The 14,384-nt window shown below is 31.8% G+C and overlaps 2 protein-coding genes across 2 annotated transcripts; one reads left to right on the top strand and one right to left on the bottom strand.

Annotated features, from left to right (window-relative positions):
• Positions 1–1,315: 1,315 nt before the first annotated feature.
• On the bottom strand, positions 1,316–3,225 carry LOC126768263 (exosome complex component RRP43-like). Its single transcript, XM_050486276.1, has 5 exons — positions 3,027–3,225; positions 2,774–2,948; positions 2,395–2,689; positions 1,776–1,905; positions 1,316–1,552 (listed from the first exon to the last, which is right to left on the bottom strand). The coding sequence occupies exons 1-5, from the start codon at positions 3,041–3,043 to the stop codon at positions 1,327–1,329; spliced, it is 843 nt and encodes a 280-aa protein (XP_050342233.1). The 5' UTR covers positions 3,044–3,225; the 3' UTR covers positions 1,316–1,326.
• A 1,110-nt stretch (positions 3,226–4,335) lies between these two features.
• Positions 4,336–5,599, top strand: LOC126768271 (60S ribosomal protein L31). Its single transcript, XM_050486287.1, has 3 exons — positions 4,336–4,408; positions 4,546–4,775; positions 5,431–5,599. Exons 2-3 carry the CDS (start codon positions 4,552–4,554, stop codon positions 5,579–5,581), a joined length of 375 nt encoding a protein of 124 aa, XP_050342244.1. The 5' UTR covers positions 4,336–4,408; positions 4,546–4,551; the 3' UTR covers positions 5,582–5,599.
• The last annotated feature ends 8,785 nt before the right edge of the window (positions 5,600–14,384 follow it).

Genomic DNA, 14,384 nt, shown 5'->3' with positions numbered 1-14,384 from the left:
CCGGCGGCCGGACTCGGCACTTTCAATGAACTTGCGCCTGTGTTATGACGCTGGGCGTTATAACTCAAGTCGAAATTAGAATGAAAAAATTTGACAGATGTGGAAAACTTTATTGTTACCCGACATCATTTGAAATTTCCATTTACGGTTGTAAATATGAGGAGTTTGATAAATACCCTATCAAGCCGAAACGTTCCCATGTAATATGTCTATATAAATGTTTTCAATGTTAAATTTCATTTTTTAACATTGATATTACATTTAGAGAGCTGGTTCTTCCTGACTGGCCTAGCCAGTCCGGGTGCGGGCCTCGGGGTTGCCCTCTTTACCCGGGCTGTCATCACCGGCAAGTATTATTTGCCGTGTTATGGTGGTTGTTGTCGTCCTATCGTAAGTCTTCCAAATCGTCTTCTTCGTCCTCGATGCCCACATCGGGGCAGATGGTCGGCGGCGTCAGTAGGAGCTCACGAGGACACCCCTCAGGTGGTCGAGCATGTAGTGGTGCTATACCGTGGAGATGCACGCTCGCACTGCTGTCCGCTCTGGCGAACAGCGTGCGCGCGAGATGAGGGACGAACTCATCCACGGTGGGCGTCCTGGTGTCTCTGTGTATAAAATCATTTCTGACATACAACGGAGCTCCTAAAATTTATATAGACATGTTAACATTTGACCACGCGCTTACTGGAGAGCGCTAGTGTACGTATTTCCCATTACATTTTTATATAAATAATATAATATTATAAGATAATAAAGTAATTTAACTTAAAGGTGTATAACAACTACAGTGCTATTTTGATTATTATAGTAGGTATAGTAAAAGCCTGTAAATGTCCCACTGCTGGGCTAAGGCCTCCTCTAACCTACGATCATCGGTTAAGATTCACGCGTTCTAACCACTAGGCCATCTCGGCTCATTATTATAGTATGTGCATACAATAAATAAAAAGGAAAACTTGAATGTTATTTTCTACACTGGCCTTCCCTGCTACAAAAACGGCAGTTGCGAGTAGACTCAGGGTACATTTTGATTCATTTGATAGCAGCACTGGGTAAATGTTTCATACACATACTTAAATAAAATTGAAGAGGCAAGACTAGAGTAAATTCTGAATATAAAAATTAACACCAAATATGCGAATCAACTATACTTATTTAAAATATTATGTAATTTTACAACATTCTTTGAAGGTATTTTTGTAAATTTTTATTTAAATTTGTGAAAAGGGCGACCAATAACTCATGTCAATACATATTGTGATGTGATAGTGTGACAGAATGACTGCTGAAAGTACAAAGTTAATTAAAGAATAAAGGTTTCGTAAATTATTGTATTTTATTTTTTAAACATGTCTCAATAACTCGTTTAACAAGTTTACTTCTCTCCCTTGCTATTGCTAATGTTTTTTTTTCAGCTTCAGCTGAAAGATTACTGCCACCAAATTTTTGGATTCCACAAAACTGTTCATCATTACAACAAATTATTAAATTTGCCCCAACACCACCACACATTTCTTCTTCATCGGCTGAAGGATCAATCAAAACTATACTCCTTAAAAAAAACATTAAAAAATATATTTATTTTAAAATTTATCTTAAAATATCAATTATATTGTTACCAATCAACTTAAAGGACTTATATTCACAAATAATATTGGTTGATTATCGAAAAACAAAATAAAGAATATGATGGCTCCTTAGAGCTGCAGGTAAGTTATTAATAAATTATTATTATTTTCATGGACAATTTGCAATTATTTATTAATGAAGAATACCTTGGTGAGTTTGGATAAATCGCAAAACTTGTAGCAACTGGCAGGCCAGTTATACTTAGTGGTGTCCTAATACTTGTATCTACAACAATTTCCTCTGTTTCTGTATCATAATTCACCTTAGGCAATGTTACTGTAATAAAATCAAACCAAAATTTATTTTATTGGGGAAGGCTCTTGAGAGCACTAATGAATCATTTAACAAGAATAAATTAAATTGAAAGTTCACTAAGCTAGTTTAGTAGCAGCTAACACTGTTTACCAAGAAGAAGCGTTTTACAAGTAAGTCAGTAGTTACTCTCTTTTAACAATCAAGTTACATAGGTAATGAAATACAGTTGAATACTACTACTAATATAATAATTAAAAAGTAATACTTTATAAAACTAAATACAAGGCTTTTGGCTTTTTTGTATGTGCTAATCTGACATGTAACAATAAAAGCAACTGAAGCAAGAATTTGTTAAAAGACAAATAAACAAAAGTACACAAAGGCATTGACACTTCTGTAGAGATGTAAAGTATAAATTAATAAAATATAGATATTGTAAAGATACCTGTTGTATATACTACAGTAGTATATACTGCGGAAATAAAAAATTAATTTCTGCAAAATACTTACATGATTTTAAGCTTGTCATTAGGGTAATTATACAAGCGTCAACTATACTCCCATCATTATCTAAGCATACCATATCACAATATACTACCCAGGCTAACTTGTCAGGCACTATACACAATTCTTTTAAATTTATAGAGTTAGAGTTTATAAATATATCGGAAACTATGTTGCTGACAACTTGCGCATAGTCTGAAGGAGGTCCTGGTCGGAATTTAGAGGAACAGAGTGGTAAAAGTTCTACATTGGTAACGAAAAATCCTAATTCGGGCTCCTCTGCTTTTGGTTTTGCTAACTCCTGTAAGTAATATTGGTTTAACACAACAAAATGTTATAAACATTAAATATAAACAATATAACAAACCGAGAAAAGTGAATTTACCAATTTAATACCGCAGACAACAGTAGTATTTCCACATTTTACAACAGCCGAAGCATCAGCCGATTTTATTGCATTAATATTGAGCTTTATGTCACGTTGATCATCAAATTTTCTTCCGTCAGGCCGGACATTTCGATTAATATAATCATTAAAGTATTTTACTGGATGAATAATTCTGTAAGTTTAAAAGTTTTACGCTAGAAGTTGTTGATTAAGACTATATTATTATTACGACAATTGATGTGATGCTAACTTGTATACTTCGGCCATATTATCGATAGATTAGGAGGAATCTCTCCTATATATTAGGCCTTTGATTGAATAAAGTTAATAAGAAAGGTTTTTCTATTAAATGTACTTTATATCAAACATGTCAACATAATATTATTATAAATAACAAAATTAATATTGTAAGTAGTAGACTCAAAGGTTTTAGGTTACTTTTAAATGTCACTTTTTTAAATGATAAATACCACAGATCGCTTTTACTCACGAATCATGAGTATCAGGAAAGTAAATGACAGCCCTGGGTATTCATCTTTATAAATTTTAAAGTATACAAGTATAGTAGTAGCAATTATAACTTTTGTATATATAATAGTGTTTTTGATAAGAGATCGATTACAATTTCTTAATATTAATTATAAATCAGTGACTGGTATGCAGTATGTACTTTAGACAAAAGAAGTTATACAACTCTTTAAAATATCTAATTTAATTTATTTAAAAATTGTTATATAATCTAACTGGTTTTATGATAGAGAATTACTTACAGTACAGTACAGTAACAGTCTGTTAATGTCCCACTGCTAGGCTAAGGCTCTCTTTTGAGGAGAAGGTTTGGAGTTTATTCCACCACGCTGCTCCAATGCGGGTCGGTAGAATACACATGTGGCAGAATTTCAATGAAATTAGACACATGCAGGTTTTCTCACAATGTTTACCTTTACCGTCAAGCACGAGATGAATTATAAACACAAATTAGGCACATGAAAATTCAGTTGAGGCTTGAACCCACGACTATCGGTTAAGATTCACGCGTTCTAATCACTAGGCTATCTCAGGTATATTACTTTTTACTATTTATTAATTTTACTATTTTATATATTTATTAATTTTACTATTTACTTGTTGGTTTTTGATTTTTTATTTTTTTAAATATTAAATATATCTATTTATGACATGATAAATGTTACCCACAAGAAATTGCTGAAGGAAGTGGAATTATCTTGTTACATTCGTGTACATTCTACCGGTTGTTTATCTGTATTTTTTTGTGTCATAAATAATCTTTAGTTCACAGTTTTAAAGTAGATAATCGGTTCAATATTGATATTTATATTATTTGCTATGTACATATTTTTGGTGTGTAATAGCAAAAAAAAAATCACTTAAAAATATTTAATTCATTGAAATTATTGAACTATAATAAATTATATTGTATATTATTAAGCACTTTTTAAGGCTTAGCGACAGTCTTTTCTTTTTTTTTCTTTTCTTTTTTGGCTTTTTTATATTAAAACTGTCGAGTTTTAATATAAAAAAGCCAAAAATTTGACATTTTATTAAGTGACAGATGACAGCACATAACTGACACTTGACAACTCTTTTTTGATTCGGCGATTGTAAGCTGAGGTGTGTTTTTAAAATATAATCTTGAAAAATCAATCCTAATATCGTATGATCATAATCTTTTTCATGAAATATAAGAATTTTGATGTAAGGAAAGCGTAAGGGCAAGTTTATTTTGGTCCTTTGATTTATAATTACAGATCACAATGGCTAAACCAAAAGGAGAGAGAAAAGGTAAATCTGCGATCAATGAAGTTGTGACTCGTGAATACACTGTTAACCTACACAAACGGCTTCATGGAGTTGGTTTTAAGAAACGCGCTCCACGAGCGATAAAGGAAATTCGCAAGTTTGCTGAAAAACAAATGGGTACTCCTGACGTTCGTGTTGATACCAGACTAAACAAATATCTTTGGTCAAAGGGAGTCAGGTAATTTTTTTTATACATAATTTTAAAGTTATTACTTTTTTAAAATTAAAAATGTTGATACCATGGTCATGAAAAAAGTTTGTAGTTATGTTTAGGTTAGGTAAAGAAATATTTATTCATGTTATTTATAACAATTTTATAAATTATGTAAAATTTCAATTACTAATCAAGATTAATGTAAATATATTATTTTGATATAAATTAAAAATTGCCAAACGATGTTTGAGAAATCTCATTAAGATTGTCTGTTTCTTGTTTTTGTACAATATCCTAAAGGAATGATTAGTATTTATATAGTCAGCCTACTCCTAGAGAACTCATGGGCTACTGATTACTAAATATTTAGCTTAATTTAAATTATTTACCAAATTTTCACTATTGATGCTGTAAATATTTAATAAATAATATAGAATTTGTTATAAAAATCAAATTGTGAGTAATTAATGCAGTCAGTGTTTTTTTTCAATTAATTTATAGTTGTTGTAACCCAACAACATTACATCGTAATGAAGTTTGGTAATACTTGAGGATATACTTAAGATAATAATTAAATAATTTTAGTTAAGTTATATTATTATACTTGTTACTATGCTTAATGGCAGTTCATCATCAGTTATGTATGATATAACATTTGGTTTTTTTTTGTTTGTTATAGAAATGTTCCCTTCCGAGTTCGTGTAAGGCTCTCACGCAGACGTAATGACGATGAAGACTCTGCACACAAGTTGTTCACACTTGTTACATATGTGCCTGTAGCGTCAATCAAGGGTTTACAAACTGAGAATGTTGATGCTAGCCAAGAATAAACATTTAAGTTAAGCTGATACTATGTTTTATTTTACTTCTTAAATGGACAGATCCTTTATACATCTCTATATTAATTCCTATTAGTAACAAATACATTTAAATATTTGATATATTTTACTATGTTTTGTGAGATTTTTTATTTTGAGGGTTATATCAGTTGATACTCATGAAGCATGTTACAATCAATTATTATTTTTGTAAATGAATGAATAAATGGATATTAGATATAAATTAAAAAATATATTAAAACATCCATATTTAAGAATAATTTTATGATTGTGTTAGAGTTTTTAATACATCTTAATACATATATAATTTTTGCTTTTGTTTTGTCACTTTAAAAGTCAAACCGAGAGAAAAATTTATTACAACCATATTTCTTATCAATAATATGACCTATGTCTGACAGGAACAATTAATTTTCTTTAAAACTACTTGAGATGATTCATTTTACCATCCATTATTTCAATCATATAATTTAATAGATAGTTTCTGATATATTAGCATTTGCATATATATATAGGCAGATGCAGCGGGGGAGTTTAATTGATAATACATTAGGTTCACCTTATCTTTGCTAGTATGTAATTCAGATTGGATTGAAATTCTATCTTCATTTTAATATTAAGCCTAACTTGTGCAACTTTACTTTTATGTCACATGTGTTTTTATATGTAATTGCAGATGGCATTGTTTTGTTGTAAGGAATAAAAATAACTGATCTTGCTCCAATTGTAAACAACTAGGTATTGTAAAATTATAAATAAAAAATAGAAATGCCTAGTAATGTGTAATGAAATTATTTCAAATTATCTAATAATAGTAAATTGCACTTATTATAGTGTTACTTGTATTTTTTGATAAAATTAATTCAAATGTTATACTTTCATTGAAACATTCGTTGAAAACGTTCATAATAATTTAGGACAAATAAAGATAAACTTTGCTTGAAAGCATTTATTTGCAACAGTTGTTTCGACCTGTTACTTAGTTGCTGTCAACATCTAGCGTGTTGCAGAGTTGATCAATGCACGTTAAAAAGTTCTTAATATACGAGCGAAATCATCATCAAACCGTTATTAAAGCTGTGTCAGTATTTGTTTCCCCTTTGCCTATTTATTGACAGACCTTCGAAATCGCTCTTTGTCATTCTCGTGAAGTTACTTAATGATTCGGTTATTATTCTGAGATCCTTCGCAGTCACCATCTTTTTTATTAGAGACTAGAGCTTTGCCCTCGACTTCGCCCGCGCTATAATTGACAATCGAGTTTAACGGTATAATAATAATAATAATAGTGTGTATCTCGTGCATCGAAGAGTATCTTTCATCAAAGCCGTTTGTTCTGCACCTGAACTATTTCCGGTCGAGTCGGGTTGCCGTGCCATCGAATTATGTAATGTGTATGTATAGTGATATGCGGTCGTGCAACTAAATTATAAACCGCTTCTAATCTACTCATTTGAGACACTTTGCTACTGCAAATACAATTTTGAAGACTATTTGGGTAGGTACCCACCACTTATCAGATATCCTACCGCCAAACAGCAATACTTAGTATTGTTGCGTTCTGGTTTGAAGGATGAGTGAGTTACACTGTGTAACTAAAGGCACAAGGGACGTACCGTATTCGTTCCCAAGGTTGGTGGGGCATTGTTGATGTAAGGTCTATGGGCGGTGATGACCACTTAACATAAGGTGGACCATTTGCCCTCCCGCATACTAATAACATTAAAAAAAAAATCGATGCGGTTCCCAAATTTGCCGTCACTATAATCTACTGTTCCAGCCTCGAGGCTACTTAGAGCTGCTTTAAGCATCAAACACTACATCGTACATACAATCCTACATACATACCTCTACATCTTTTTTAAATTTATTTTTCATTTTGTAGCAAACAGTAAAATATAACGCGTTTTAAATCCAAAGGATCTCATATCAGTCTAATCAGATGGGATTCGTGATAGCGGGGAGAGGGGCGTTTCTCTTCGTAGGAGGAAATTAACTTCCAATGGAGTCTATTACTTACGTTCAGCGAGTGAGACTTAGTACGAATAAATTACTTCTATTTATTATGTCTTTATCCATATTAGCAGAGGGGTTTATAAAGTTACTATTAACTGAAACTGATTTAGTAATTTGCAATCGGTTCACTATACGGCTTAGATTATTTTTATTCTCTTTTCGACATTAATTTTTTTATGTTACTCATACCGCGTCTTTGTATGCATAGATTTCAGTTTGTTATGCTGATTTTAGTACGAGATACGTTGGCAATAATTTAACTTAAGTTAACAGTGTTGGGCCGTGATTAACCATGCAACCCATTTACGATTTATCAATGTAAAAATAATAATAAATAATATATATAACAGATTTTTTTTTATAGAATAGGAAGGTGGACGAGCATATGGGCCACCTGATGGTAAGTGGTCACCAAACGCCCTTAGACATTGGCATTGTAAGAAATGTCAACCACCGCTTATAGCCAATGCGCCACCAACCTTGGGAACTAAGATGTTATGTCCCTTGTGCCTGTAATTACACTGGCTCACTCACCCTTCAAACCGGAACACAACAATACCAAGTACTGCTGTTTTGCGGTAGAATATCTGATGAGTGGGTGGTACCTACCCAGACGAGCTTGCACAAAGCTCTACCACCAGTAAAAATAGTTATTATAATTAAAAAAAAATTATAAACTCTCTTTTAATAGTCATACTTAAATGTGTTTACAATTAAAATAGGTACCTACTCAACTAGTAACATCAAAATAAAAAGTTAAAAAAATCCGCCTATAAATAATTTAAGACTGTTAACATTACGTGGACGGCGGCCATTGACAATGGCCGCCGTGGCCGATATCGTGCAGGAGGACACCAAATCGTATCGCATCGATTAGTTACCGATAATGATGTACCTACTAAATATGTCTAAAATACATCCAGGACATGGCTTTCGGCATTATGCTCTATTCGAGTCGAATATTCTCTAATTGACTTTCAGTTGCGGCAAGATTCGTATTATTTACTAGTACCACGAGCTTGGAAGGCACGGAGGAGATTGATCCTTGCGTTATTACAAACTCAATTATAATAATTTTGAAGGCAAACGTAATAAATTGTTAAAACATAATATTTGATTTTGAAAATATCTACGTTACGTTACAACAGTCTATTCTTAAACATACCTAAATGTTTCGAAAACTGAATCATAGTTATATTTACCTATAAATCTTGTATCCATGGTTTCAAGCCTTTTAAGTTCATTTCTGTTATCATTTAACTATTTGTTCCTAATAAGTCTATTTCACTCAAATGCATGACGTAACCTAATAATACCGATTTCTCTCGGCTGCGGATCTAATTATTCGTAACGTAATAAACTCGCGCATGTAACTGACTGTCACTCGAAACCACTGTGGCTGCGAGCGACATGACATTGTGTGGATATTATATAGTTATTTCCATGGCTCTTATAATTGATAGATCCTTATTACGTCTGGATTAGAAATAGTTACTCAGTTTATTTATTTTTTAGAGTTGAGTTTTATGTTCATAAAGTTTCGTATAAATGGTTATCTTATGTGGAAATTGTTTCTGAACTTAAGAACCACTGTCTAGTTTTAGTTCATTCAATTTATGAAAATTGAAAAAACTGAAACTACAATTTGAAGGATATTATTTTATTAATTGGAAAATATTAAAATATTTACTTCTTATATCTTCTCAGTGGTAAGACTTTTTGCAAGACCTTCTCGGTAGCTACCACCCACTCCTCCTTCTCCACCTCGCATGTTCTATTGCCAAAGCAATACTTATTGTTGTGTACCGGTTGGAAAGGTGAGTGAGCTTGTTTAACTAATTACAGGCACAAGGGACATATTCATTTTAGTTCCTAAGGTTGTTTTGCGCATTGATGATATAAAGAATGGTTAATATTCCTTACGACGCTAATGTCTGTGAGTGGTGGTGACCACGTACCATCAGGAAAATCTGGCTTTCCGCTTACTTATAATATATAAAAATATAGTAAGAAGCCATTGCCTTAATAATAGGGTATTTCTCTTGTTATAGTTAGGTAAGATTAAAATAAATACTCGAGATTTTGAGTATATTATATCATTGAATAATTTATTTCCTTAACTTATTTACTGAGAGCATGTCACCATTTTGCAGGATGTGGCATTCGAGGTAGAGGCCTGTCAGCCGCAACGCCAAAGCTGCGGTTCGCTTCCATTAGTTCGCCTAAACCTATTACATAAGACGTCTTACCACACTTGCTTTTGTACGTAACGGTTATCTACTTGATTGGAAATTACTGGTGCAACAAAGCTTTTAACATAAGGCTTAAGAGGTTTTAGATCTAATCTGAGTAAGCGATTTCTGTTGTTAGATATATTGAAAAAAACAATATAGTATAATAGAGGTTAATAAAAATATCCGTGTGTTACGCTCAGAAGGTATTTAGAAATAACATTAGAAATATAATTCGCCAATTATATTTATATTATCTTTAGGACTCCAATTACCACACGTCCTTGCTAACCAAAGGATGACTCGAATGGCTGACGGTCATGTCAACTGTCAAGTCGTCTTATTGAATATTGAATGAATGTAATAAGTAAATGAGCGAATGATAGTAACAATATGAAAGTAAATTATATATGAGCGAGTGATAGATGTATGTATGAATTATAGTAATACGTGACAAATCCATTAATGAATTTTAAGAAGGTCCATTCTGAATTCAAACTATTTTAGATTTTTCCCTGTTTTTTTTTAGTTTATTGTTGTTACGAATAATATATTTGATTGTGCTCTGTGTCGTTGGTTTAGCAGCTATCTTGTTAACAAGATTGAAATTTGAGCCAATAAAACGATTGGGTTTTGCTGTCAAAAAATTTTCAGTACCAGCCTAGCGGTAGGAACCAGCCTAGCGGTAGGTAAGCCGAGATGGCCTAGTGCTAAGAACGCGTGAATCTTAACCGATGGTCGTGGGTTCAAACCCGGGCAAGTACCACTGAATTTTCATGTGCTTAATTTGTGTTTATAATTCATCTCGTGCTTAACGGTGAAGGAAAACATCGTGAGGAAACCTGCATGTGTCTAATTTCATTGAAATTCTGCCACATGTGTATTCTACCAACCCGCATTGGAGCAGCGTGGTGGAATAAGCTCCAAACCTTCTCCTCAAAAGGGAGAGGAGGCCTTAGCCCAGCAGTGGGACATTAACAGGCTGTTACTGTACTGTTACTGTACTAGCGGTAGTTGTGACTACCGCTAGGCTGGCACTAACATTTTTGTGCCTCAGAAGTGGTCTTGAGCTTAATTTCTCTCCGTCCGGGTCGGTTTGCCATTCCATTAATGAAAGTTAGTTACTAGATAGCACACCTATGTTTGCACAGTCACTTATGCTTTATAATATATCATGCACTCGTACTGTTGGTTAGTTTCCTTTGAGAACGATCGTCAAAATTGATCAGAAAGATATCAACATCCTCAATGTCTTTGAAAGCGTAGGTTCAAATTGCAAAGTATAATAATAGTAATTTATTTTAATAAGTAATGATGGTCCCGTTAATTTAATTTAATTTTGTTTAAATAGGTAAATGTTGATGTCGTGATTTATATAGACATTTCGGAGAGATGTTATGGATTTTAAAACTACTATTTCCTTACTGAATTAATTGTTATAATAAGATATATCCTGAAAAATATGCTTTCTATAAATATAATATATAACCTTTTTATTACTGTAACTTGAAATAAAGTTGTTTAATCATAATCCGATAAAAGTTTATTGAGGGGCGGTAATTACGTTAAGTATCTGTTTTTATTCCAGCGATAGTTATTCTATCTGATTTTATTATTAATGGTAGAAGTAAATAAAAAAATAGTCGTGGCATGACTTATCTAGCTAACCTTTACTAACTGTGGAGTAAATTCATTATTTTTCTGCAGGCAAGAAATCCTTTGAAGTGTTATTTTTAAATTGCTTTAGATATTAAACAAGAGTTTATTAAGAAGCAGCAAATTATATAACTATGAATGATAGTCTGTCAACAATTTATTCAAAGTAATATTATATTATGCAGTGCTTATATCGAACTAGCTAATTTTTACAGTCAGAAATATATAAAAAAAATATTTTTCATTTCATAGAGGTGATATTGTACGGAATAAACCATTATTTTTTTAATAATTAAAACACAATCAATTTTAAAATTGACAAGATTTAATTTTAAAGTAAACCGATCACATCACAAACACTAAAATCGGTGTTAATATTAGTAGCATTATAGCTTTAAATATTATAAAAAGACAAAAATATAATTTCGACAATAAATTAGTTTTTCTACTAATAATTTAAATTGCAGAATTGGTTGATAATGTTAATTCCTGCTAATATTCATATGATTATTACATACATGAAATTCACAGAGCTCACCCGTTGCTGCGGATTGTATCACATTTTCCTGGAAACGAGATTATATTGTTCGTATTTCCTCGAAATTTCAATTACACTTACACATGTAGTAAAAAAGTCTTAATATAAATACAAATAAAAATTAAAAATAGTTTCTCTACAAATCGTGCCCGCTTGGAAATAAAATATAAAATTAATTAGATTTCTTTTTACATATTACATTATGGTTTAATCTTCAGGTATACTTTCGTAGTAGGTGTATGAGTGAATATTCATTAAATAATTCTAAAAAGTTACCTTTCTGCGAGCACTCGTCCAGATAACTTAAAGATACATTAACATTATGCTTTTATTTTACCTAATATTTTTATTTTTCATTTTGATACATGTTTGAAAAATATAGCAAAATTATGAATTTATGTCACGTATTGAATATAAAAGCGATTACTGTAACTTTCTAAATATTATCTATTAAAAGTGAAAATATGATTTTCTCATAAGAATAAGTTGAATTTTGTATAATGGTATTTACAGTTATAACAGTTGTTTATTGAAAAACTTCCGCTCTGACTGAAGATTTTGTCTTTTTTTTTTTATAGAATAGGAAGGTGGACGAGCATATGGGTCACCTGATGGTAAGTGGTCACCAAACGCCCTTAGACATTGGCATTGTAAGAAATGTCAACCATCGCTTATAGCCAATGCGCCACCAACCTTGGGAACTAAGATTTTATGTCCCTTGTGCCTGTAATTACAATGTCTACAATCACATATAATTTGCTACATCCACAGACAGCCAAGGAATATGTTTTATAGAATTTTTTATCCTTATACGGTAAGCTTAATTAACAATATGTTTAATTTTTTATGTATTTTCATCGAATTAGGTACTGCTAACTCTTCAACTACTTCGAGGAGTTAATGTGAAAATATCAAATAAAACTTAACTGTATGTAATTTGATGATATATATTTTGTCCAGTACCATCAATGTATTGAAAATATTTTAATGTTATTATATATTAAAAAATGATTTACTTTACGTCTGCAAATTCTTTCAACGCGCGAGTCTCAAAGGAAAGTGCACTCTCTATTCAGTTTTGAATTGTTGGAAGATAGTTGTTAAAGTTACTTAACTTTTATACTTCCTAACGACATTTTTAGAAAAATGATCTAAATTTTAGCTCAATTTTCCAGTTAATGGTGTTCAGTTCATATTCACTACGTTGGCAATGATAGATGTTAGTGAAAATAAGTAATGTAACTGGAAAGTAATTTATTTAAACAAATTATAATGGATTTTGGGAATACTCATCGAAAGTATCTACAGATGGTCTGTTTGATGTTACTAAAAATTCAAATCGTTACTGATTTATCTAAAATTTTACTTTCATAGTATATTTTTCATTAGTTTTTTATAATATTACACAATGGACGAAATTGATGGAAACGGCCAGAAAGGAGGGCGAAGGTATTATCTCTTGCGCTTGACCGAGCTTCGATCGCTGCTTCGCCGACTTCCAAAGCCTTGTTAACGTCTAATGACATGAGAACAACCGCAGCCTCCACTTATACTCACTTTTCTATTATTCAATTCAACGAATATTTTTTTATAAGGACAGTAGTGGGAAAGGTTTAAAGCTAACACGCGTTTATTAACATTTTATGTCGAAGTAAATTTTTAACGGTGCTCATATGTGTATTTCATGTATGTATGCATATTTATTGCATTGTTTTCACCTCGTATATATTACATGAAATAGGGAAAATATTCTTAAGAACTGTTTCACAATGCTTAATGTTTAAAATTAAATTTATAATAATATAACTGTTATATAAATCAAAAAAAAATTCAATGACAAAACGCAGAAGAAATTGTCACTTAAAAGATAGAAAATATTTATGATACAAAATAATGCGAACTATAAGCGTAAATGAAATTAATTGTAGCAGGTCAGAGACAATTGTACACACTACGAACTGCGACTAATCGTTTGTAGCAGCTGCTACTTTACTCTCATGAACAAGATTTCAGCTATGAAAAGCATGACGGGCGCGTATAACCTTTGAAAATTCGATTTATTCAATCTCAGTAACACATATGTTTTATGTATGTAGTGTAAATAAAGGTAATTAAACTACCTTCTTTTACTGTAGCTTTACCTACTGAAAAAGTAAAGTATAAGCTCCTAACAGTCTCATATTCAGGAATTTCTCGTGGATTGGAGCTGTTTTTACCACGCTGATCCACTGCAGGTTAGTGGAAAAACATAGACGTAGCACATAGAGGTGTTCTATTTATTTACCGCCGAGTACGATATGGATTATAGAATACAAGTTTATAACGTTAAAACCTGTTTATTGGTCTGGTTGTG

Source organism: Nymphalis io, chromosome 4 (genome assembly GCF_905147045.1).
Source record: "Nymphalis io chromosome 4, ilAglIoxx1.1, whole genome shotgun sequence".
Lineage (NCBI taxonomy): Eukaryota > Metazoa > Arthropoda > Insecta > Lepidoptera > Nymphalidae > Nymphalis > Nymphalis io.
This window is presented reverse-complemented; position numbering and strand designations above follow the sequence as displayed.

What these genes read in the sequence shown, in the direction of transcription:
- LOC126768263 (XM_050486276.1), bottom strand. An exon ending in AATGACAAGCTTAAAATCAT is followed by an intron (nt 1,906 to 2,394) that starts GTAAGTATTTTG and finishes ATTTTATTACAG; the next exon opens with TAACATTGCCTAAGGTGAAT. An exon ending in ATTTATCCAAACTCACCAAG is followed by an intron (nt 1,553 to 1,775) that starts GTATTCTTCATT and finishes GTTTTTTTTAAG; the next exon opens with GAGTATAGTTTTGATTGATC.
- LOC126768271 (XM_050486287.1), top strand. Translation starts at nt 4,552, where the DNA reads ATGGCTAAACCAAAAGGAGAGAGAAAAGGTAAATCTGCGATCAATGAA. An exon ending in CTTTGGTCAAAGGGAGTCAG is followed by an intron (nt 4,776 to 5,430) that starts GTAATTTTTTTT and finishes TGTTTGTTATAG; the next exon opens with AAATGTTCCCTTCCGAGTTC.